A 20,962-nucleotide genomic window follows, 5' to 3' on the forward strand; every position below is an offset into this window, starting at 1 on the left:
CTTAAAGCTGTCAATCTTGAGGTCCTTCCACCACTGTGTTGCTATTTGTTTGCTGAGACATTGATTTCTGGGTGTAGAACATCTTAAACAAAAAACATGAGATGTATTTTACCTGTTTTTCTAAGACTGAATGAAAAAAATCCCCAAGCACAATAATGTTTTCTAAAGTAGAGCCCAAATGATGCTGCCTCTAATGCATTCAACAAGGAAAATAAATGCCCAGCAAAGGCAGATGCTAGGGGAAAAAGAATAATCAAGAGCTTCACATTATCTTTTCATGCAGATATTTCAGTATTCACTGACTGCTAGTGTCTTAGACTGTTTTAAAATATGCAAACCAAATAGCTTGCAAGTGTTTGTCTGTTTTCTAGCTGAACATACATTTTTATTGGGGTTGGGGTTTTTTGGTTGTTTTGTTTTATTTTTTTAAGGAAATGTGAAGAGACTAATTTTATGATGGGAGAGCTTAGCCTGTGGTTCTTCTTTTCACAGTATGCAGACCTGGGTTCTTCAAAGCTTCACCCCACAGTCCATCCTGCAGCAAATGTCCCCCTCACAGCTACACGCTTGATGAAGCATCCACATCTTGCCTGTGTGAAGAACACTATTTTAGGAAGGAATCAGACCCACCTACAATGGCCTGTACAAGTAAGCATGTGCTTATAGGGTTATTTTTAATCCTTTCAAGATGTTCCTGTACTATGACTGGACATAATGATCCTAATTAATGTGCTTTTACAGGCTCTGGGCTGGAGTCTGAACTAGTCTTGACACACTTCTAATGTCTGGTTTTGTTCACCAGACCTCTGGTTACACAAGAATAAACTTTCCAAAGCCTTTTGCTTCAAAAGCTGGCATTAAACCCAGGAAGTGTTTTTTGTCTCCAGAGGTCCCTTCCAACCCTAATGACTCTGTGATCTGTGACTGTGTAATGACCAAACGCTGCATCTCTCACCAGCCACTTATGGGCAGACTCAGCCAGCAGCATGGCATTCAGATACCCGCATCGATGAGTGCATGGGTACCAGTGTGGGGCACACACATCTAGGAAACGGTGGGTAGCACTTGTCAGTGCTAGGCATGGATAGAGTCTACATGTTCCTGCTTAGTATCTTCTCTTAGCTCATTTTCAACGAGCAAGCAGGGAGAGACCCCTAACTTTCCAATCCATCTGGAGAAGGTCATTCTTCAGGGTAGCCTCAAAACTCTGATGGAAACTGCTTCTCCAAACCTGCAGCAGAAATGTAGAGCTTTTCCCCTTTTTGTAAGGGAAGGGTAGATAATGAGCAAATTGGGGTATTGGAAGTTCAAGGTGGAGTCTGTGGAATCAGAGTCACTAATTTTGCCCTTTTCCTGCCATCTGTAAGCTGTCCTGTCAGCTGTACTTTGAAAGTTTCTTTTTCAGTTTATGTTTAGTATTCTGAGGGCCACATTTTGCCACAGTCCAGCTAGTCTCACTGAGTGTAGCACAGACCACAAGTTTTTTCTGGGTCTCTCATGCTCCAAATGATTTTTTTTTTTTTTGTGGTGCAAAAGAGGTTAAAAGGGACCAAAGAGGAGCTGAGCTACTGGAGCAGGAAGAGATAGAGCTTCCAAGTGGAGGAAAAAGTAGGTGTATGTGTCCATGCATGCTTGGAGCCGCTGGGACATAGTGCAGAGGTGCCTTCCATACTGTTTCCTTGCATCATGTGGGCATGGTTTTTTGTGCCTTCATCAAAAGCATGGTTTATTGTGCCTTCATCCCAGTGAATACAGAAGTTCTTCCTAGCTTCCCAAGTTTGCACTTCAGAAAGAGAAAGTCTGTTCCTGTTGGAGAGACACAAAGGAAATTGCCCTCGGCAGGTCTCTGCTTGCCTGAAGGAGGCACTCAGAATAGAATCAGGGCCCTTGAACTCTGTGTTTGCTCTTCACCAGCCAAAGGAGCATAAAGCATGTGCCTATTGGAAGGTGTGCTACAGGGAAGGAGAAGACAGCCTTAGGCGGCTACCAGTAGCTGGTGCTGTCAGATCAAAATGGTCTAGGGGGATGAATCATGCAAGCACTTCTCAGTTTATTTAATAGGCATGCTGGTGTCTTTTGGAGCAGTGGCTGGGGTGGGTTACAGCATGAAAAACGTTGATACCAGGGTTTCTTGATGTCCATTTTGCCCCTCGGCCTGACTTAGATAAATGAGAGACGATTAGGTCCAGCATGGTACTGGGAAATAGGAAGGGAGGGTAATACTTAAGCTCTGGAAACACACATAAAATCAGCTTTTCTGTGCAGGCAGAACCAAAGCTAGAGACTGACACAGGTATGCCAGGCTGCCAGTGTCAGCAGTACCTCCTGCCCGTCATCAATGATATTGCTCTCTGTTCCTTCTCAGGATGGAGGGGTATGTATCCAGCCTGTTCTGCTGGTGAAGCAACACAGGGAAGGAGTTGCAGTTCCCAAGGAAGAGCTTTATGTGTGCCTATGACCTGAGTGTAGGGCAGGATTTTCAGAGGCGCAAGCAAGCTTGATGACCAGCTCATACTAAAAAGGAGTACAACTTGAGTGCCTGTCACGCCCAAGTTTCTGGTGCAATTTGAATGCTGTAGGTAAAGGCTGTAATTTCTGATTCTGCACATACTATGGGATTTTCTCTTTCTGTTTGTTTGGGCTTTTTATTTTTCTTCTTCTTTTCTTTTTTTTTTAATAAAAAAATAAGTAGTAAATTTTGTCAGAGACAGTGAAGAGAAGGTAGTGACACTAACGTTTTAAGCTAGTCCAAATAGATCTGAAAAGGAACATCTCATTGTGAACTGAAACACAAGCAAGACAGACTTAAGTCATGACTGGTAGGGAAATACTGCAAAGATTCAGTATGTTTTTAATATTTATTACTACAGAATTTAATAATATTTGTAGATTTCCCTCACCTTGAAATCTTGTTAGTTTTAGAGAATCTATCAGTGTCCATCTTCAGGTCTGTATCTGCAAAGTCCCCTTGCCAGTTGCTGTAGCTATGAAATGACATTTTCCTTATTTAAAGCAAATGCTTTTCAGTTCCAAGCTGCATGAGTCTCCCCACCACCAGCAGCATCACTGAAGAAAACTAACTGCTACACCACTGTTAACTGCTCAGTTAAGTACACTGAAGGGAAAAAAAATAGATTTAATTTAATTTTTCCAGTTCCATATGCATGTTTTATAAGTAATGTTCAGTGATTTTGAAATTAATACTGCTCTAATGCAGTCTGAAATATTTATTGACCTTATATTATATATTGACCTTGATTATAGCTAAGTAATCCTAGCTTCAGTTCCTTAAGCATCATCTTTTTGAAATTAAAACAAACATAGTTACACTCTTTGGTTTCCCCCCACCTCCCATCTCAGAGAAGAAACCCTATTGCTGTTCAGAGCATATTGGGGAAATATGTTTAGTAGTATGAAACATAGGACAAACTGAAGATTTTATAGTATTTAGTGTAATGTCCTACTCACAAGAAGTTTACAGTTAACTTTATTTTGAGTGCATACATATACATCTTTATATCTAGAGTGTAAATCCTCAGGTTATGTTTTTTAAATATTTACATCAGCAAATAACAGGTTTGATGTCCATCAAGAAAAATACTAATGTTTGTCTTCAGAAAGTGTTTGCCTCTAATCTAGTCAGTAAATGGTGGTGCAGAAGGGGTGTTCAGGGTATAAATTAGCGAACAAATACATACATACAAATATATACACACGTATATACATAATATACATATATACATTATATATACACACATATATACATAATATACATATATACATTATATATATACATGAATATATATATACACACAGATATATATATCTGTAAACTAGTATCTTTGTCCTTGGTAAAAGGAGGTTGGAAATTAAAATGGACCTTTCTAGCAGACCTAGGGCCCCCTCTTCCAAAGATAAAACACTAGTTTGTTATCCCAGCTGTGATTTATCAGATTTTTACCCATTGTGGTTTCAGGATTCGTCAAGTAGGTCTTGTAAGATATCTGTACACTACTAAAGATCTTTATCTGAGCCCCTGTGAGAATGCTAATTTTATAGGTTATGATGTCCCACTAGCTTCAAAGTGCTTCCACTGAAGTTTATATTTTTAAGCCTTCAAGAGCAGCAGCTGACTCTTCTGTACAAGCGAAGTAAAAATCTCTGGTGAATTTGCAAAAGTAGTAACTTATCCTAATTAAAGACACGTTGTCCAGTAAGTGTTTCTTGTGCCTGATTTCTTTATTTTTTTCTTAGAGTACTGGTAGCAGTAAAAAGGCATTCATCCACTGGAAGAAAAAATAGGCCAATCTAAACAGTAGAAACATATAGAAAACCTCTGAGTGCAGTATATATAACTCCACACAGCTCCAGGGATGAATTTCATACTTTCCATTGTATCAGTATGAGTGTGACAGTGCAGAAAATAGTCCTGACTTGGGCTGTACTTTGGTGTCATTAGCTAAGTAGCAGTGGGTCCCTGTGGCTCAGATTGCGAGTGGCTTGCTTCCCGTGATCTAAAGTGATCGCAGGACAAACAAGGCAGTTGTGTTATTTCCTAAACTAACTTAGCTTTTGTATTCAACTGATTTCCTTCCTCCCTCCTCCCAAGGAGAAAAAAAAAAATAATCAGTATTATTTATTTCCTCTGCGAGGTTCTCACTGAATCATAACAGCTTGAGTCGAAATCATGACAGTGTTTTATCAGTGTTACCAATTTTATAGACTTAAATAGGGGAATAGGAAAGGGAGATAGAGGAAAGTGCTTCTGGTTTATAAGGTAGTTTCAGTTTTGCAACACTGCCTGTTTAAAATATGATATTGAGTTTAATTATTACAACAAAACAAGAAGGTGACAACCTAAGACAGACTTGAGTTCATATGGATTTTTAGCTGATGAAGTTACTTGTTGGGCTCTTTTCAGTGAGCTGCTCATGAGTTTTGACAGTTTGATTCAAACTGAAGGGAAGTGTGTTGCCTTCCTTCATCAACCTCCCTTGGAAAAATCCCAGTCTTTGCTTCATAGCTTCTGGTGGTGCTGTGACTAAAATCCTTCCTGGCTTGCTTTGATAAATTTCCTCTTTCTTCCTCATTCATTAGCATTCCCTGAGTATATAACACATGAATCTCTTTCATGAGATTCCTGCTTGTCCTTTCACATTGTCTTCAAGGGTGTATATGCAGCTTGCCCTTCATCTCCAACACAAGCCTGTTAAAAACACTTGCAGCACCTCTGCAAGTAAGCAGTCTTGAAGGTGTCTCCAGGTGGGCTTTGCTTGCCCAGCTGGGGTCTTTCCTAGCAGGATGAAGGAAAACAGCTCATCTTTTGCAGGAGCTCTGGTACCTCTGCAGCAGCTGTTTCTCCTTTGATAGCCTTGCCAGCACCATGCTGGCATCCTGAGCGGGGAGGCTTGGCAAAATAAGCAAGCACAGTGTGGCTAACCAACTGTGCTAGAGCTTGGCAGGGATCAAGAAGGCTGCCATTGAGTAGCTGGATATGGCCATGTTTCCAGTGACCCGTGTAGATCACCATCTGCTTTGGGCTACATTGAGTATCTCATTTAGGTGTGATTTGCATGCCCAAGCTTAGGTTTCACTGTTGCCAAATATCTGATGGGGAGAGGCGGGTACACACAGAGGAGAGATTTAGTGTCAGAGTTGAGTACCTAAGGAGTGTGAATGCTACAGCGTATGTCCTTTTTTTAGGACCTAGGGCTAGTAATATAGGGCCAGTGGGGTGCAGAGGGGGAATCTTGCTGCTGGCAAAGCCAGTGACTTGAGGAGAACAAAGATTTGCAGCTCTCTTCTCAGGAAGAGTAAGGAGAGCATGAGAGACTATGCTCCGGGATGGAGTGCTTCTCCTGTTGAGTTTGAGACAGCCCTGTGCCTTGTCCTTCTATGCAGGTGACCTCATCCCAGCACAGACCCCTTGAGGAGAGGTGGGAATACTCAAAACAAATCCCCATTTTCCCACTTCTTCAGGTGCTTCTGCAAAATGTACTTTCTGGCACATGAGCAACAGGGCATCTCTCTTCAGCCTAGTGAGTAGTAGAGAGCAGGATGACTGATAATACTGTTTTTACCATGTGTTTTTCTCACTTTACAAACCAGGACCCCCCTCTGCTCCTCGGAGTGCCATCTCAAATGTTAACGAGACTAGTGTCTTTCTGGAATGGATTCCCCCTGCTGATACTGGTGGAAGGAAAGATGTGTCTTATTATATTGCATGCAAGAAGTGCAACTCACACTCAGATCTGTGTGAGGCGTGTGGCAGTCATGTCAGGTACCTCCCCCAGCAAACCGGCCTGAAAAACACCTCTGTCATGATGGTGGATCTGCTTGCCCATACAAACTATACCTTTGAAATTGAGGCAGTGAATGGAGTGTCCGACCAGAACCCTGGAGCCCGGCAGTTTGTGTCTGTAAATGTAACCACAAACCAGGCAGGTAAGTGAATCTTCAACATGGGAAAATGTCTGGGGTGGGAGCCTGAGCCAGTCAAGCTGTGTGCAGACCTTCCTTTGAAATGGGTGGAAGTCCCTGACATGAAGGGCTGGACTGTGGCATCTTCAAATATATGTGTGCGGGTGGTTGTGTCTCATAGGTTACAGTTACTGCAGTCTTCAGCATGCTTCCTCCCAGCAGGACACACTTTTAGGATATTTGATTCTTTCCTTTTACATTAAGCTACTAAGAGATCCCTCTGCTTCTTCGCGTTTTGCTGTATCCACCTGCTAAACCAGAAAGAAAACAGTTGCCTTTCCTGTTGGAAAAGGGAAATTTCTAAGAGTTCATTTTAATTCCGAATTCCAGTCGTTAAAATGTCCTACCTTTGCAAACAGTTACCTGAAGAAAAATGCTTTGAGTGACTTTAGGGAATTTAATCCCTCTTCTGCACTGTGTTGCTAAAGTGACTGGACTCAGGCTGGTAACATATGGTACACTGTCACAGTTTCTCCAAAAAGGTAGGGCTGACATGTCATTGTGCACTGTGTACTTCTTGGTTTTGCCTTGTACTGGCAGAGACGTAGACTGGTTTGTTCCTTTGTCCAGCGTTTTGTCTGTCCTTCCTTTGCCCAGCAGTTGAAAAGAGCTTTTGCCTTGGACACAGACAGTGAGCTGCCATTGTGTCTTGTCATTTGGACCTGTGATGGGAGGCAAGAACATGACTGCATGTCCTTCCATACTCATCAACACACCAGGCGTATCACATAGCTTCTGTAAGCCCTGGTGACCTGTCTGTCCTTCTTCTCTTGTCCATCACGCTCTGTGTTTTAGGGTCTTAACCTTTGCTTACCTGGCTTGCTTCTTGCCTTTTTAATTCAGGGCTCCCCAGTGGCACTCATCCACTGTGGAGTCCTTCCAGGAATGTGAACAAATGGTGTTTGGGGCTGTGAGGACCATGCTGCCAGGTCACTGAAGCGAACCCCTTGTCTTCTCCTGACAGGTAGGGCTTACTCAGAAAGTCTGGTGCACAGCATAGCAGGTAGATGGAGATTGGCAGATACTCACTGCAGAACAGAAAACTGCTATCTGAAAGCAGGGCTGCATTTCATTTCTGCTACGCAGGTGAATGTGTACAGGCTTGGCAGCCAGCAGCTCAAGAGTGTGATTGCATCTCACTTCATCAGATACCTGTGCTGGTAATTAGAGTGGAGAGGAAATAAAGGCATCCTGATGGATGCGTCCGGAAATCTTCTGGAGGAACATCAGTGGATGGCAGTATGACACCTGTTGAGGGCACCTGTTTAATGCAGATCAGTGGGTTGTGATGCTGTTTACTCTTTTCCCATTGTGAAGGCTGCTGCCAATAGCTGTTGTTGGAAAAGGTGTATTTTCCCGTTAGTGGGCTTGCATTAGTATTTCATTGCTGGCAATGGATTTTCCCTGATGCATGGAGTTAAATCCACATAAACCTCAGTAAGTGTAGTTGCATGGGGGGGGAGATGATACATTCCTGATCCATGCAGACTGTGAGGAAATGGTCCCAATTCATGACTTACATCCCAAACTCACCATAGGTTCAGTAGGGTTTATCCACATAGCTCTTTTCCAGTTCATCAAGCCAAGGATAACCTCCCTGTGCAGGTATGTCCTCCAACCTTGTATTGAAAGGTCTGTTACAGAAAGTGGTAGACCTGTGATGAATATGCCTTATGCTAAGAACATGTGGGTAAGTGTAGCTTCTGGTTTAGTCTCGCTGTTTATCGTGGTGGAGCGGCAGTCAGGAGATATACTAATGGATCCAGCCATGAGTGTTTAATTCACTGTATGATGTTGAAATTGCATCTGTATGCCATCGTGTTTGATTCAACAGGAGTGGTGACTGTATTTTGTTGTCTATCTGACTGATCTTGTTCAGGAGGAGAACCAGGCCTTTCTGGTGAACCTGTGGCATCAAACATCCTTCCCAGTAGCGTGCTCTTTCAGTACTCCCGGGGGTGATGATCAGTTTGTTCATGCCAGAAACAAAGCAGCCATAGAGAGGAGGACTTTGCAAATCAGATGGAAAGTGAATATCTGTTTTCTTAAGCTGCCTTCAAAAAGTACCCTTTGAGGCAAGTAATAGAAGTGTGCAGGTGGAGTGGTCCGTGCCTGGTCATGCCCAAAGATGTTGGATATCCCTGAATGAGCCTTACCTTCAGCTGTCCTCTCTCAAGTAAGTGCAGGCAGGGCACATGGGCCTTCAGGAACTCTCAGCCCGCTCATCTTCTGAAATTACCACCAGCTCTGGGGCCTCATCCTTCCCTCGCACAGGTTTTCTGGTGGTATGATTATATTTTCATGAAGGCTGGTGTAACAAAGCTGAGTCACTAGAAGTGTAGATACAAGGACAACTGCAGCAGTAGGAGAAATCCTGCTAAAAGAAATGCTGGCTGCAGAAAATGAAAAAAATTGCATGCTGCGGGATAGGTCTGGCTGCTAGAGTCCTGTTGGCAGCTATTCACTAACCCAGCACTGCAGAGAAATGCCAGGGTTTGTTTTGTTGGTTTGGCTTTTGTCTGTCCCAAAAAGACCATGTGAATTTCAGGGCTGCAGAGAATGCAGAGGCAATGGGATGCCGGGTGCATGACCTTTTCTGTGCATGAGAGCTTTTGGCAGCAGAAACTATCTCTGGGTTGGGCTTTTGAAGGGATTGCTTCCTGAAAATAATGCTTTTTTCTTCAAAATAATTTCTCCCCCTTTCTCTTTCACCAACTTAAAATAATGAGAAAAAGAATTTGCACCGACAGTAAGTCTAGCATTTTTAGACAGATTTAATTTTCCACTGAACTTTTGAAATTAGATTTGGAAAAACACCAAGGAAGCACTAATGTTTTGTGCACAAGAGGAGGCAGATCAGCTGGTGACTCCAGCATGCTTCTGCTCCATCAGTCCCTTGGGACCTGGTGATACGTGGGATGCGACTGTCCATGTGGGACGCAGTGGCCTTAGGCTCCAGGTACAGGACTAGTTCCTCTGTCACCCTCTTGCAATCCCTAAGCCTCTGTTGTTTCTGTGGGATTTTGTAGATGTTTTCCAAGGGAGAACATATATCTAGAAAGGGTGAGAAATGCCACAAGCAAGGGGAGGTAGAAAGTGCAATGGCCTCCATTGTGACTACCCTAGAGCTGTTGCAGGAAGAGGACCTTGTTCCCTTTGTAAGTACATGGGTTGGCCAAAGTATGGCTCTCTCCTGTGGGATTGCTGCAGAATACATGCCTAAGGGACTTCCCAGCACAGATGGCAGGGAGCCATCTGTAATGCACTCTCACAGTGCATTAAAAAATGTGCCTTGTGCACATAGGCTGGAGCCCAGTGAATAATTCATAGGCTGTAATGATAGTATTAAGTTAGTCATCCTTTTCGTTTTCATGGGTTTGCTCAAGTTTTCATACTTCTGGAACTGCCACCTACTTAGACAGTTTCCAGAGAGCAGTCTCTGTGTGCGGCTAATACTGAAGTTTGCTTTTCAAGTGACAACCACGTGATGTTTTTTTTCTCAGCTATTTCGCCAAGCTGGATGATTAAGTAATGCTGTCGCTCTAGACAGAGATGTGCATCTCCCTCGAGGCCTTTCTTCTTATCTGCCCTGTATATAGAAAGCACCTACCATGACGTCTTGGTCAGAGATGTGTGTCTTGTAATGGGTCCGTAGAGAGAAAGCAGTTGTGGTTCATGGTTGCCTGCACACCGGTTGTATCATCGTAGGGGTACATGGAGAAGATGCCATGTATAAAACCTTTCTAGGTTTAAAACCTGCCAGGAATACTCACTTTAAGTCTAAACAGCCAAGCAGTTTTCTTTGCTTTTCATTTCCAGCATCTCCCATGCTGGGTATGGTTTCAGGAATGGTGCTGGCCTGGAGGCAGGGGGTGTCGGAGTGGGGCTGTTCTCCTGCTGGCATCCCAAATGCCACAGGGTCCTTTATGTTTAAAGACCTTATCTGTGTGTGTTTTCAGATAAGCTGCCTGCCTGTTTTCTCTTTGAAAAGTCAGCAGACAGTGTTCAGTCCTCTCCTGTGGCCTGTACGGTATTTTTAAGCCTTTTGGGGGAGAAAAAGAAGAAAGATCAAGATGTGCTTGCTAACAGAGGAGGTGTTAAGGTGTCTAATGCCTCAAGAAGTCTGTGTGTGCCTGAGGTCAAACCAGAGATACAAGTTGCTTCCTGAGGTGCAGTAACACTTCAAGTAAAGGGGTTACAGGGCAGGACCTGGCAACTTGTACTGCTGCCTGGGAAGCATGGCTAGGTTCTTGCTTGACAAAACAAGACCCCAACAATTCATTGGGGTGAAGCCTGGAGAAGCTGGAAAGCTCTTGGAACAGGGAAGTGTGCTGAGAGCCACGATCTTCACTCTGATTCTGCATTCTGGGATGATGCAATGGGAGAGAACAATGGAGAAGGAGTTTTCCTTAGCACTCAGGATGTACCAGTCTTTGAAAAGCAGCCAAAGGTAATTCGGAAAGGGAAACCTGCAATATAGAACTTATTGTAATCTTGTATCAGCAGCTGTGTGCTTTTGAAACCAATAGAGTGAAGCCCTGCTCAGTCTGGTAAGAAAACATCAGAAAATGAGACAAGAAGATGGCTGTGCTGGGAAGCATGTTTTCAGAGATTGCCATCAGGAATGGACAGGTTCAAGTCCTAAAAGGTTCAGGGTCTGGTTCTTGGAACTTTCAAGCCTCACAGGCTTGTTTGGTTTGGCTTGGTGGGGGGCTATTTGCTTATTTTCTTTAGACATAATAAAAAATATCCAAGAGGATGCTGCAGTAGATGCAGTGTGTTTCACGAATCTCACATGATTCATGAAGACTGGTTTTGCAGCTCTACTTTTCAACCAGAACTGCTGACCTAGGGCCTGTGAAAGCTTAAGTAGATGCTTAGTTTTGACAGACTCTTTTCACCACCAGGGTAGTGAGCAGGGTTTCCCTGCAAATGTCCACTGTAAGAGTACTTGATCCATTGCGGTGCATCATCTCCTCAGCAATGGTCAGGATACCACAGAAAGGGTATGAGCATGAGGCAAACACTGATGCTTAGAGCACTTTCAAACCTCTAGGGTCAATGTCTTTGTGCTTTAGAGCCCTTAATGGATTTTTTTCTCCCATGAATTTCATTATTTTATGAACTCCAAGAAAATTTTAGCAGCTGCAGGCAACCCTGTTTGAATTTGGTATGTCTGATAGTTTAAGCTGTGCTTTAGATTCATGTTGGGCAGAGAGGAGCTATTAGTGGCATAAATAGAGGGTTTAAGGCTCACAGTTACCTATCTATTTGAAAGCACTGTTACTTAGAGATGCCGCACTAGCTTCCAGTGCATTAACACAGGTATTGCAGCATCTAACCTAGAATAATGTGCTCTTAAAAGCGAAGCATAATTATCCATACAAGGATGGTGAGTACATGAGTATTGTAATAAGCAGAGGTAAAATAGTACTCCTTGAAGACCATGGTCTCCATTTAAACTTGGGTGCACCCTGAACTGCAGTGTGTGGCAGCATGGCTGTGTCATGCAGCAGGATCCTTCTGCTGGTTGTGAACACCCTTCATGTCCACGGAGATGCAAAATGAGTATCAAGCTGCGAGTGAGGGTTCAGGCAGGAAGAGAGATTAATTTCATTTGTCCTGTGCATATGCTGGTAATAAGCCTCAAGAAGTATTTTGCTCTTTTTGAAGGTGATCACATGTAATCAGAGGATGCAATCACAGGTAGTTAAAAACCAAACACGCTGGCAAAGTAAAACTTGAAAGCCAGTGTTGCACAAAAGGTTTATTGTTTGATTTTTTTGTGTGTGAATGTAATGGGCGCATTTATTCTGCATATAAAATCTTCATTCACCGTCTTACTCCAGGGTCGGAGTTCACCCCAGCCCAGATGGCTGGGTGTCTGCTACCAAATGAATTATGGATCAGCTGAATATTTTACAGTTTTATTTATAACTCCCTAGTTGGTAATTGCTACTTTTTCATAGTTTGTTACAAGTCTTTTTGTTATACTTGGAGTATTAGAAATATGTGCTTGAATATTGAAAGAATATTTTAGAATATAAAATAAAATAAATCCCCCGAATTACAATATGACTTTTAGTTAGAGGTCATTTTTATTCTTGAAGACAACCCTGTTGCTGATATATGAGGACATTAAAAGCTGAAATAAAAAATGTTTTCCTCCATCTACAGGCAGACCTTTCAATTTTGACATGAAATTAAAATGTCTTATATATAGATAAAAATAAAAATAGTAAGCAATAGTCATCCCAATCCACCCTCCTCCTAAAAAAGGGAAGGAGAAAGGCACTGAAATTCTTGTGATGAAATTCAATCAATGGCATCTGTTCTGTGTTGTGCAGTGGGGTGCAGGTTTTACCATCTCCCAGTGGCAGCAAGACAAATATCTTTAAAGGAATGAGTTTCCTTCAAAGCATGCTGCTTGTGAGGTAGTCTCATGAGCTGCAAAAAATAAATCATAGAATGGTCAGGATTGGAAAGGACCTTAAGATCATCAAGTTCCACCCCCCCTGCCATGGGCAGGGACGCCTCACTCTAGACCATGTTGCCCAAGGCTCTCTCCAACCTGGCCTTGAATGCTGCCAGGGGTGGAGCATTTACCACTTCTCTGGGCAGCCCATTCCAGTGCCTCATTACCCTTAAAGAACTTCTTCCTTATATCCAAGTTGAACTTCCCCTGTTTAAATTTTAACCCATTACCCCTTGTCCTATCACTACAGTCCCTAATGAAGAGTCCATCCCCAGCATCCCTATAGCTCCCCTTCAGATACTGGAAGGCTGCTATGAGGTTTCCACGCAGCCTTCTCCAGCAGGACAGCACCAGCTTTCTCAGCCTATCTGCATACGGGAGGTGCTCCAGTCCCCTGATCATCCTCGTGGCCCTCCTCTGGGTTTGCTCCAGCAGCTCCATGTCCTTTTGATGTTGAGGACACCAGAACTGCACACAGTTCTCCCAGTGGGGTCTCACAAGAGCAGAGGGGCAGGAACCAGGTTACACCTGGGGAAGATTTATGTATGGACTTCACAGGGGTGGTGCCATGTAGCTGGGAATAAGGGATCAAAAGCTGCCCAGATACGCTGCTTGAGTTCCTGCAGCCAGCATGGCTGACACTGGTTGCTCCGTAACATCCCAGAGCCACAGGGAACACCACCAGCAGCACAGATTCTGGCTTGGGGTAAAGTAGCAGAAACTGGACAGCCCAAGTCTAGATTTTTAGAGGTGTATGAGGAGCAAATATTGATACTTTCTCAAAGTGATAGCACAGTCTGTGCTGCAATCAGATGTGCTAAGAGCATCACAAGGTCAGAGCTGTAAAAAACTTGTGTTTTTGTGGGGCATAACTGATGTTCCATTGCAAGAGTGATAGTGCTGGTTTAAAATTTTATTTCCCATTTTGCTGGCATCTTTTTAAAGGATTGCCAAGTAATTTTATATTAATCTAATTCTGATCACTGACTGTTTAAAAAACAGTCTTTTTGGCCAAGGAGTTCTCTTTGTTTTGTGTTGAGCATAGTACCTGGCAGACAGCAAAATAAAGCATCTAAAATGTTTTCACTGCCCAGAAACAGCCCATCAATGTATAGATTATTTTTTAACATAAATGTAGCTTCTGAATTTTACTACTAATAAAATCCTATTCAGCTCTTTTGTCTCAGTCTGGAAGCTCGTAATTCCTTTGTCTGATATGTTATTTCTCTGATTTTCATTTTAAAAGTAGTTTTATAGTTTTAACACTCTGTGAAGATGATATTTGTGAAAGTGCTCATAAGACACCAAGACTCAAAAATGGCCAAAAAAAATAATATAAAAATACTTCCAGTCCTGTTACAGAAATAGCAGGGGACTCATAGGCATTTAATAAACATCCCAGTTGCTCTTTTGCTGCGTCTTCTTTACCATACCAAGTAAGTTCTTTATACTAATCTCCCTCAAAGGTTAAATATAATGGTGGAGGAGCCAGAGTAGTTTGCATCATTTGCATTTCAGTAATTGGGCATTGAGTAAACTGTGCTATAGAAACACCACTCAGGCTATAGCTACTTTACGGGGCATTTCTTCTTTCCCATGCAACTATCATGCTGATAATATGAATTTGAACGAGCATGAAGGTGTAAGTATGCACATGGAAATGTGCACATGTTTGCATGTGTGCAAACATGCAGGGGACATGCCAGGCAGAAGATGAAGGTTGACTGCTCTTGTTTTATGTGGATATCTGTGACAGCTTTGTAAAGCTCAGGTGGTGGAAATGCATTTTGCTTTTGCTGCCCTTCTACCAAATTGCATGCTAGCCAGGCCGGTGTTCACATAGGGTGACTCTGTGCTGCAAGGCCACCTGACAGTTTTCTTGCCATATTTTCCTCCTGCCCGCTTTCTGATGCCTTCAGCCTGACCTTCTTTAATATGCAGTTTGTAATTAGTTTACTTGTTCATTTGACCAGATTTTTTCCCCTCAGTTGCTGATGCGCCTATGGAGCAAGCTGGTTTCTGCATTTCAGGAAGGATTTTTCTGTATCCAGACTGAGTTCCAGCTCGCAATATGCATTAATTACAGGTTCCCAATCAGTATTTTGCAGTCTTGAGCTGAAATGCTTTTCTCCCCTGGCTTGCTTCTTATTGGATAATCATGTTTCAGCAAGGCTTGGAAGTCTTTTCCGTATCTTCTACTGTGGTTGCTATTACAGTCCATTTCAATAGCAACCCCCTTGCTCATTCCTTGAAAGATCTCTGAAATGCTACTTTTGGCACTGCAATTGCTTGCAAAAGTTTAATATAATAGCTGTAATTCAGCTGGTTAGTGTTTTATCCCTGTTTACTTCCCCTTCTCCCCAAGCCTGGGCATTTGGAATGGACTGGAGACCTCTATCTGGAGAGCCGAGAGCAGCACTAAGGTGACAGACAGTGCAGCAGTAAACTATATTTCTTAAACACAGCAGCTGGGCCAAAGTTCAGCTACATGTAAATACTGCAAAGAGCTCAAGAGCTAGAAGGCTTTAATTAAAACACACTTCAGATGTGCTCATTTGCTGGCGTGGTGGAATGCTTTCTGCATCTCCTGGTCCTGGAGGAACAGTCCTGATCAAAGCAAGTAACTAATGGGATTTGCAGCTAGATCAGTACAATAGAAATCACCAGAAGGAATGTGTTATTATTTATTTATTTTCTTGCTTCCTCAGGCTTGATAACTTTTAAGAATACTGGGTCTGATCAAAGGCCATGTGTGAATCGATGCAGGACACCCACTGGCTGTGGCACCGCTGCTTGAGTGTTTTTCTGCTGCAATGCAGTAAGCCAGAGCACTGCTCTTGCTGAAGGGTGCTGAGCACACTAATGTGATCCTGTGTGAGCACTTTGCCTTAACAAGCCTTGGAGAGATCACTGCCCTGTGGAAAATGATGGAAAAATTAGCAAACTCTGTTATGGATTTGGCAAAATCCACCCTGTAGGTTTTGGCCAGGGGTGGTGGGTAACTTCAGTAGTAGTAGAAGAGGCCTTTTGCTTGTGACCCATTAGCTCTGCATGGTATTTGGCAGAAAGAGGTGATGATGCCCCAAAAGCAAATCTGCAGAATTAGGTGGAAGATGCTACTGGAGGGCACCAGCACCTGCTTGCTACCTTCCTGGGAGCATATATTGTAATTGTCCAGTGTACTTTTGCATCCTGTGTGCAAAACTTGTATATCTTTGCTCCTTGTTCCTAAGTGAGATGAAAGGAAGCAGCATTGAATCAGGTAAAAGCAGAAAACTAGGCTTGCCTTCCCGCCTTTGGCCTGCAAGGGTTTACGGGACCCTGTGTGTAATGCCTTCATAGCTTCTTCACAGCTTTGTGCAATCAGCCTCAGTCCAAGGAGAGAAGTTGGTTCTCAGCCAAGTAGGCTATTAATGGTGCTATCTCCTGAGTTGTCTTTCACACAGTTCAGCGTTAGTGTGGCTTGCTACAGGGGACTGATCTGCACTGCACTGTTATCCTATCATCCTGTTACCCAGGGATCTGCCTTCCCCATGGTGGGTTCCTGCCTTGGGTCATTAAACCGTACAGCTCTGTGGTTCTGCCTTGTACTCCTGATGGGTGGCACTAAGAGCATGAAATCGCTTGCTCACCTTGCCAGAGGCTTATGGTGTGAGCCATTAAGCACAAGACCATGCAAGGGCAGTTTCCACAGAAAGGTGGTCTCACCCAGTTCAGTAAACTGGAAGATTATCGTTGCAGAAATGACCAGGTAATTTAATTTATTGCACATCTCTTTGTACCAGGTGTGACTTGGTCCTTGCAAGGTGATGGAAAGGAGCTGGAGGATGACTGAGCAAGGATGCACATGAAGGCTCGGGTCCATCTCTGCCTTCTCCAAAACTGCAGTTAGCAGCTAGCAAAGCTTGGTGTGCATGAAGGACAAAATGCTCTGTGCTTTCTGCAAGGTGATGCACCAAACTCTCTTCTACATGTTGGCTGTGGCTTTGAGAGGGGCTTCTGCCGGAGTCAGATAGGCTTGTAGGGCTTTGTGTGCTATTTTCAACCTTTGCAGAACATCTCTGTAAAATAAAACAAATCACCATAAAGTAGTCGGGCAGTTGATAAGTATTGCATGTGCTCAAATAACAATTGTGCAGCTGTTGTGACTTCACACCATTCCTGTATCTTCTGATATTACCCAACACATGATGACTGCTATTTTAAATTCAGCTGGTACGGTGTCCGGTTCTTCATTTAGGACAAAATATGGAAGTGAAATACGTGGTCATTATGCAAATATATATAGTAAGTGCAACTTAGCTCAGCTTTCTTTTATCCAGACCTGATGGATACAGCAATATTGAAAGAGTTGCCAGTAAATTGCTATTTCAGTGCCTACAATTTTTGCACTGCCTTTCATCAAGGAGATTTTTCTTGTGTTTGTTAATGAGGAAACTGAGGCATAGAGGTGTGGTGGGACAGGCTAGGGGGCCCACACCAGTGCTGGGACTCTTCTTGCTGTTCATCTGCCTGTGTTGAGCCCTTGCTGTAAGGCTGGAGCCCTGACCTGCATTGAAGATATTTCCTAACCTGTTTGTCAAACGGACTTTAAAAGTAGGTAGAAGAGGCTAGTCAGGGTCCTCTGGAGATGGGCTTGATGGTTGAGGTTTTGTTTTGCTTTGTTTTTTTCTGCATTGGTTTCACTATTACTGTGGTTTCACACACGTCAGTCAACAGTATATTTATCCAAAGTGTTTAGTGAGCTGAAATATGATGAATAGCTTGGAGAAAAGTGTGGCAGGGGGTCTGTTTGCTCTCAAATCTTAATTGCAATAGTGGCAGTTCCCTTCCCTCTTTTACACCATCAGTAAGGAAAGACAATCTTTGATCCAAGTCCAACTGGGTGCAAGGTATTGCCTGCAATACATTTGGTTGGTGAACGGCACTTTGTCTGCTAAAAATGGAGCCGTTAATAATGTGACAGTATCCATTCCAAGTGGTTGCAAATTCCCATGCCCAGCCAATTAAATGTAACTAAAATCCTGATCCTTTTGACTTCCTATCCAGCAGGAGAGCAATTGCTACCTCTTCAGTAAATAGGATGAGTTTTATCTGGCATTCTGCAGTAATAGTATTTAGAATGGCTTGGCAACTATCCACTGATGAGGGTCCAAAAAAAGCACTTAACAAAATCAAGGGACAGCAGGAATGAAGTGCTGAAGATGCTGACACTTTGTTTATTCTCTTGAGAGGTCAGCAAAGATTTCATCAGCTTCTCCTGGTTTCTCTGCCTCTTCTGGATCATGAGACAACATCTGCTAGTGGCTGGTGTGGGGGTTGTCCCCCAGTGAGAGGCATCACCACGCAGAGCTGTGTCAGGCTGTCCTCCCCTGGGATGCTGGGGTCCAGGATCACGCAGCCCTCTGCTCCCTGGTCCCCTGCTAAGCCCTAGGCAGATGCTTGAGTTGCTGCTCCACTGGTGGTTTGGTGGGATAATATCCAAATATCTGAAGAAAGGAGCTCTCAGGTCTCCTGCCTCCATGTATCCAGATCCAGCTACACTGCTTCATAGAAATAATGACGAACTTCTGGGGACAGGGCTCACATGTGGCTCCTAAACCATTGGACCCTGGGAGGACTATGCCTTTTTCCATAGCAGGAGAAATCTGATGCTACAGCCAGAGCAGTGCTCTGGCACACACAGCAGCCACCTTCTCCCTTTGCCAGTGGGTGCTTGAAAACTTGAGAGATGCCTGAAGTCAGCGTTTTTATTGCTGAATCCAGGAGTGTTTTCCTCTCTGAGAGAAGTAGCAGCTATTTTTCACAGACCAAATGAAGCCACCTGTTGGGATAACTGGCCTTTGTTCGATCCCCAGGCAGCCTTACACGTTCTTTAGGGCCCAAAGGAGTCTTTGAAGTACCATTGAATTTTACTGTTTATGGCTCAGTCATTTACCCTGAGAGGAAGAGGGTATATATTTTTTCACTTGCAGGCATGAATAAACTCTCTAGATTGCTGGAAATAATCCCTCTTAAAGGAGAGTTAAAAGCGCTGTCTTTTAATATAAGATGGGAGGAGCCAAGAAAAAAGAAGGCTGGTGTGAGCTGTGCCTAGGACTGCTCCAGCTCTTCGCAAAAGCACTATATTTTTTCCAGTGATTAGAAACAGAATAAATCAGATGAAGGGAAAGGAGCTGATGACAGAGTGATACATGTGTTGGAGAAGAGGAGGGATTGGCAAAGCAAAAGCACATAATGTGGGTGACTTTAATTATGTGGAAGGTGGAAAGATTGACTTCTCCATCCTGAGCAGTGTGTGTGAGAAGATACATTAGTCTTATCTCCTATCGGGGGTTGATGAGGTCTTCTCGAAGATGTTAGTAGTTACTTGGAAGAAAAAAGGTGCATTCACTGGCAGTATTTATGGGAGCCTTAATTACATTTCACAGACTGAGTTCCAATTAGAAGGGAAGAGGAAAAAAAAAAAGGAAAGGAAAAGGTGCACAGCATGCGTTAAGAAGCATGGTGATGAATCTGTGGCTAAGGATAATGGTAAACAAGGTAGCTGTGCATCAGGGCATCATTTGTATACTTACTGCATATATATTTTAGGTGCTTATTCCAGCTTCCCCTCTCCCTCCATCACTAGCAAAACGCACATAAAGGGGTCAGACAGAGGCTTCTGTTACTCATCTTCCAAGATGGAAGGCGAAGATCGTTTGCAATTGCTGTGGTACAAGGCTATTATTTTTTATTTATTTTTTTTTTTGGCCAAATCATTAACTGTGTCATAAAACAGCACTGCAAAAAGGCAGGCAGAGACAGATTGCACATTTGTCTCTGTGCTCGCGTGAACAGTGGAAAAATATTGCTATCATTAGTACATTCTTTCAAATTGTGTTTAATGCTGCAGGTTCCCATCCTTAGAATCACAGAATGGTTTGAACTGAGCTCACATTATCCTTGTTATAATCTCACCCAGCTGGCATCTTACCCAGATGACCATGATTGTTTGTTTTCATGTCAGGAGGTAAAACCAAAAGGGGAGATCTAGAAACTGCTCAGCTCTGGCTTAATTTGCTTTCCAGTGTACTCAACCAGGGACTTCGCTGTTTACTTCATTGCAAGGACGTTATCCATGTGTCTGAGTGGCTTTGGGACAATTCTCATTACATCCCTCTCACATGCCTCAGAAAGAAGATTTTCTGTGCTCTTTAGTTGTGGTGTAGCCTGTTTGCCAGTATCTCTGCAGGTGAGGCAAGTAAGAGATGTATTTTGTCTGAGATCGGTGTTAGGCACGGAGAGTACCTTGGATCTGGTAGTATTGTTGATTAAAGCAAAGGTGAATCTGCAAACGATTCAGGACAAACACCGAAATCCTGGCTGGAGAATAGCAGGAATTACCTAACGATATTGTTTTCATTTCAGATAGCATCATTGCTCACAGTAGTTAATAAAAGAGCTAAGAATGTTTCTTAATAGCAGTGAAATGGCTGCATTGAAGCTTTGGCATTACTTCAACAAATGGGAAATTTTGCTCTTCTGTAATTCCACAATTGTTCTTGGAAAGTTAAATGGATCAAAGGAGGAAACTGCCTTTTCTTTGGTGATGTTGAAATAAAAATCCTTGTTTATTTGAAAGTAGCTATGTCAGGAGTACAGTATGATGGAGTATAATTGCAAAATTCTTATTTGGTCATTAGTATCTTTCAGCCATCTTAATGGCATTAAGAAACAGGCATAATTGCACATAGGATGCATATATTTATCACGGGAGCTGGCACTTCAGACGATTAGGATGTGTCTGTAGCATTGCTGTATGTTGCACGTGTATTAGTCAAGTTTAGCAGACTTAAGTCAGAGAGAAGCTTTTATCAGCGCTTGGGAAGGCACCAGATGTTTCCCATAGCACTACTACTATAACATTTTGGGTCCCTGATATTTATGCATTTCCAGAGGTTTCCCTGTAGCTGGCTGCAGTATTCACATCTGCCTGTTTTATATACAGATGAAAGAAAAAAAAGG

The 20,962-nt window shown here is 43.0% G+C and overlaps 1 protein-coding gene across 9 annotated transcripts in view; it reads left to right on the forward strand.

The window, feature by feature from the left end:
* Nucleotides 1-20,962, forward strand: part of EPHA5 (EPH receptor A5) — a 197,366-nt gene that overhangs the window by 106,634 nt on the left and 69,770 nt on the right. For 6 of the 9 annotated variants that reach the window (XM_061355260.1, XM_061355264.1, XM_061355261.1 and 3 more), the window contains exons 4-5: nucleotides 493-648; nucleotides 6,109-6,444. The exons of 1 other annotated variant lie outside the window; for it this stretch is intronic. In XM_061355260.1, coding sequence (XP_061211244.1) covers nucleotides 493-648; nucleotides 6,109-6,444 — 492 coding nt within the window. The remainder of the gene's footprint in view (nucleotides 1-492; nucleotides 649-6,108; nucleotides 6,445-20,962) is intronic. 2 more of the 9 variants (XM_061355266.1, XM_061355267.1) reach the window with 1 other exon arrangement.

The sequence above is a fragment of the Neopsephotus bourkii genome, unplaced genomic scaffold, assembly GCF_033783945.1.
Source record: "Neopsephotus bourkii isolate Nb327-2 ecotype Australia unplaced genomic scaffold, CSIRO-AGI_Nbou_v1 NB_787, whole genome shotgun sequence".
Classification (NCBI taxonomy): domain Eukaryota; kingdom Metazoa; phylum Chordata; class Aves; order Psittaciformes; family Psittacidae; genus Neopsephotus; species Neopsephotus bourkii.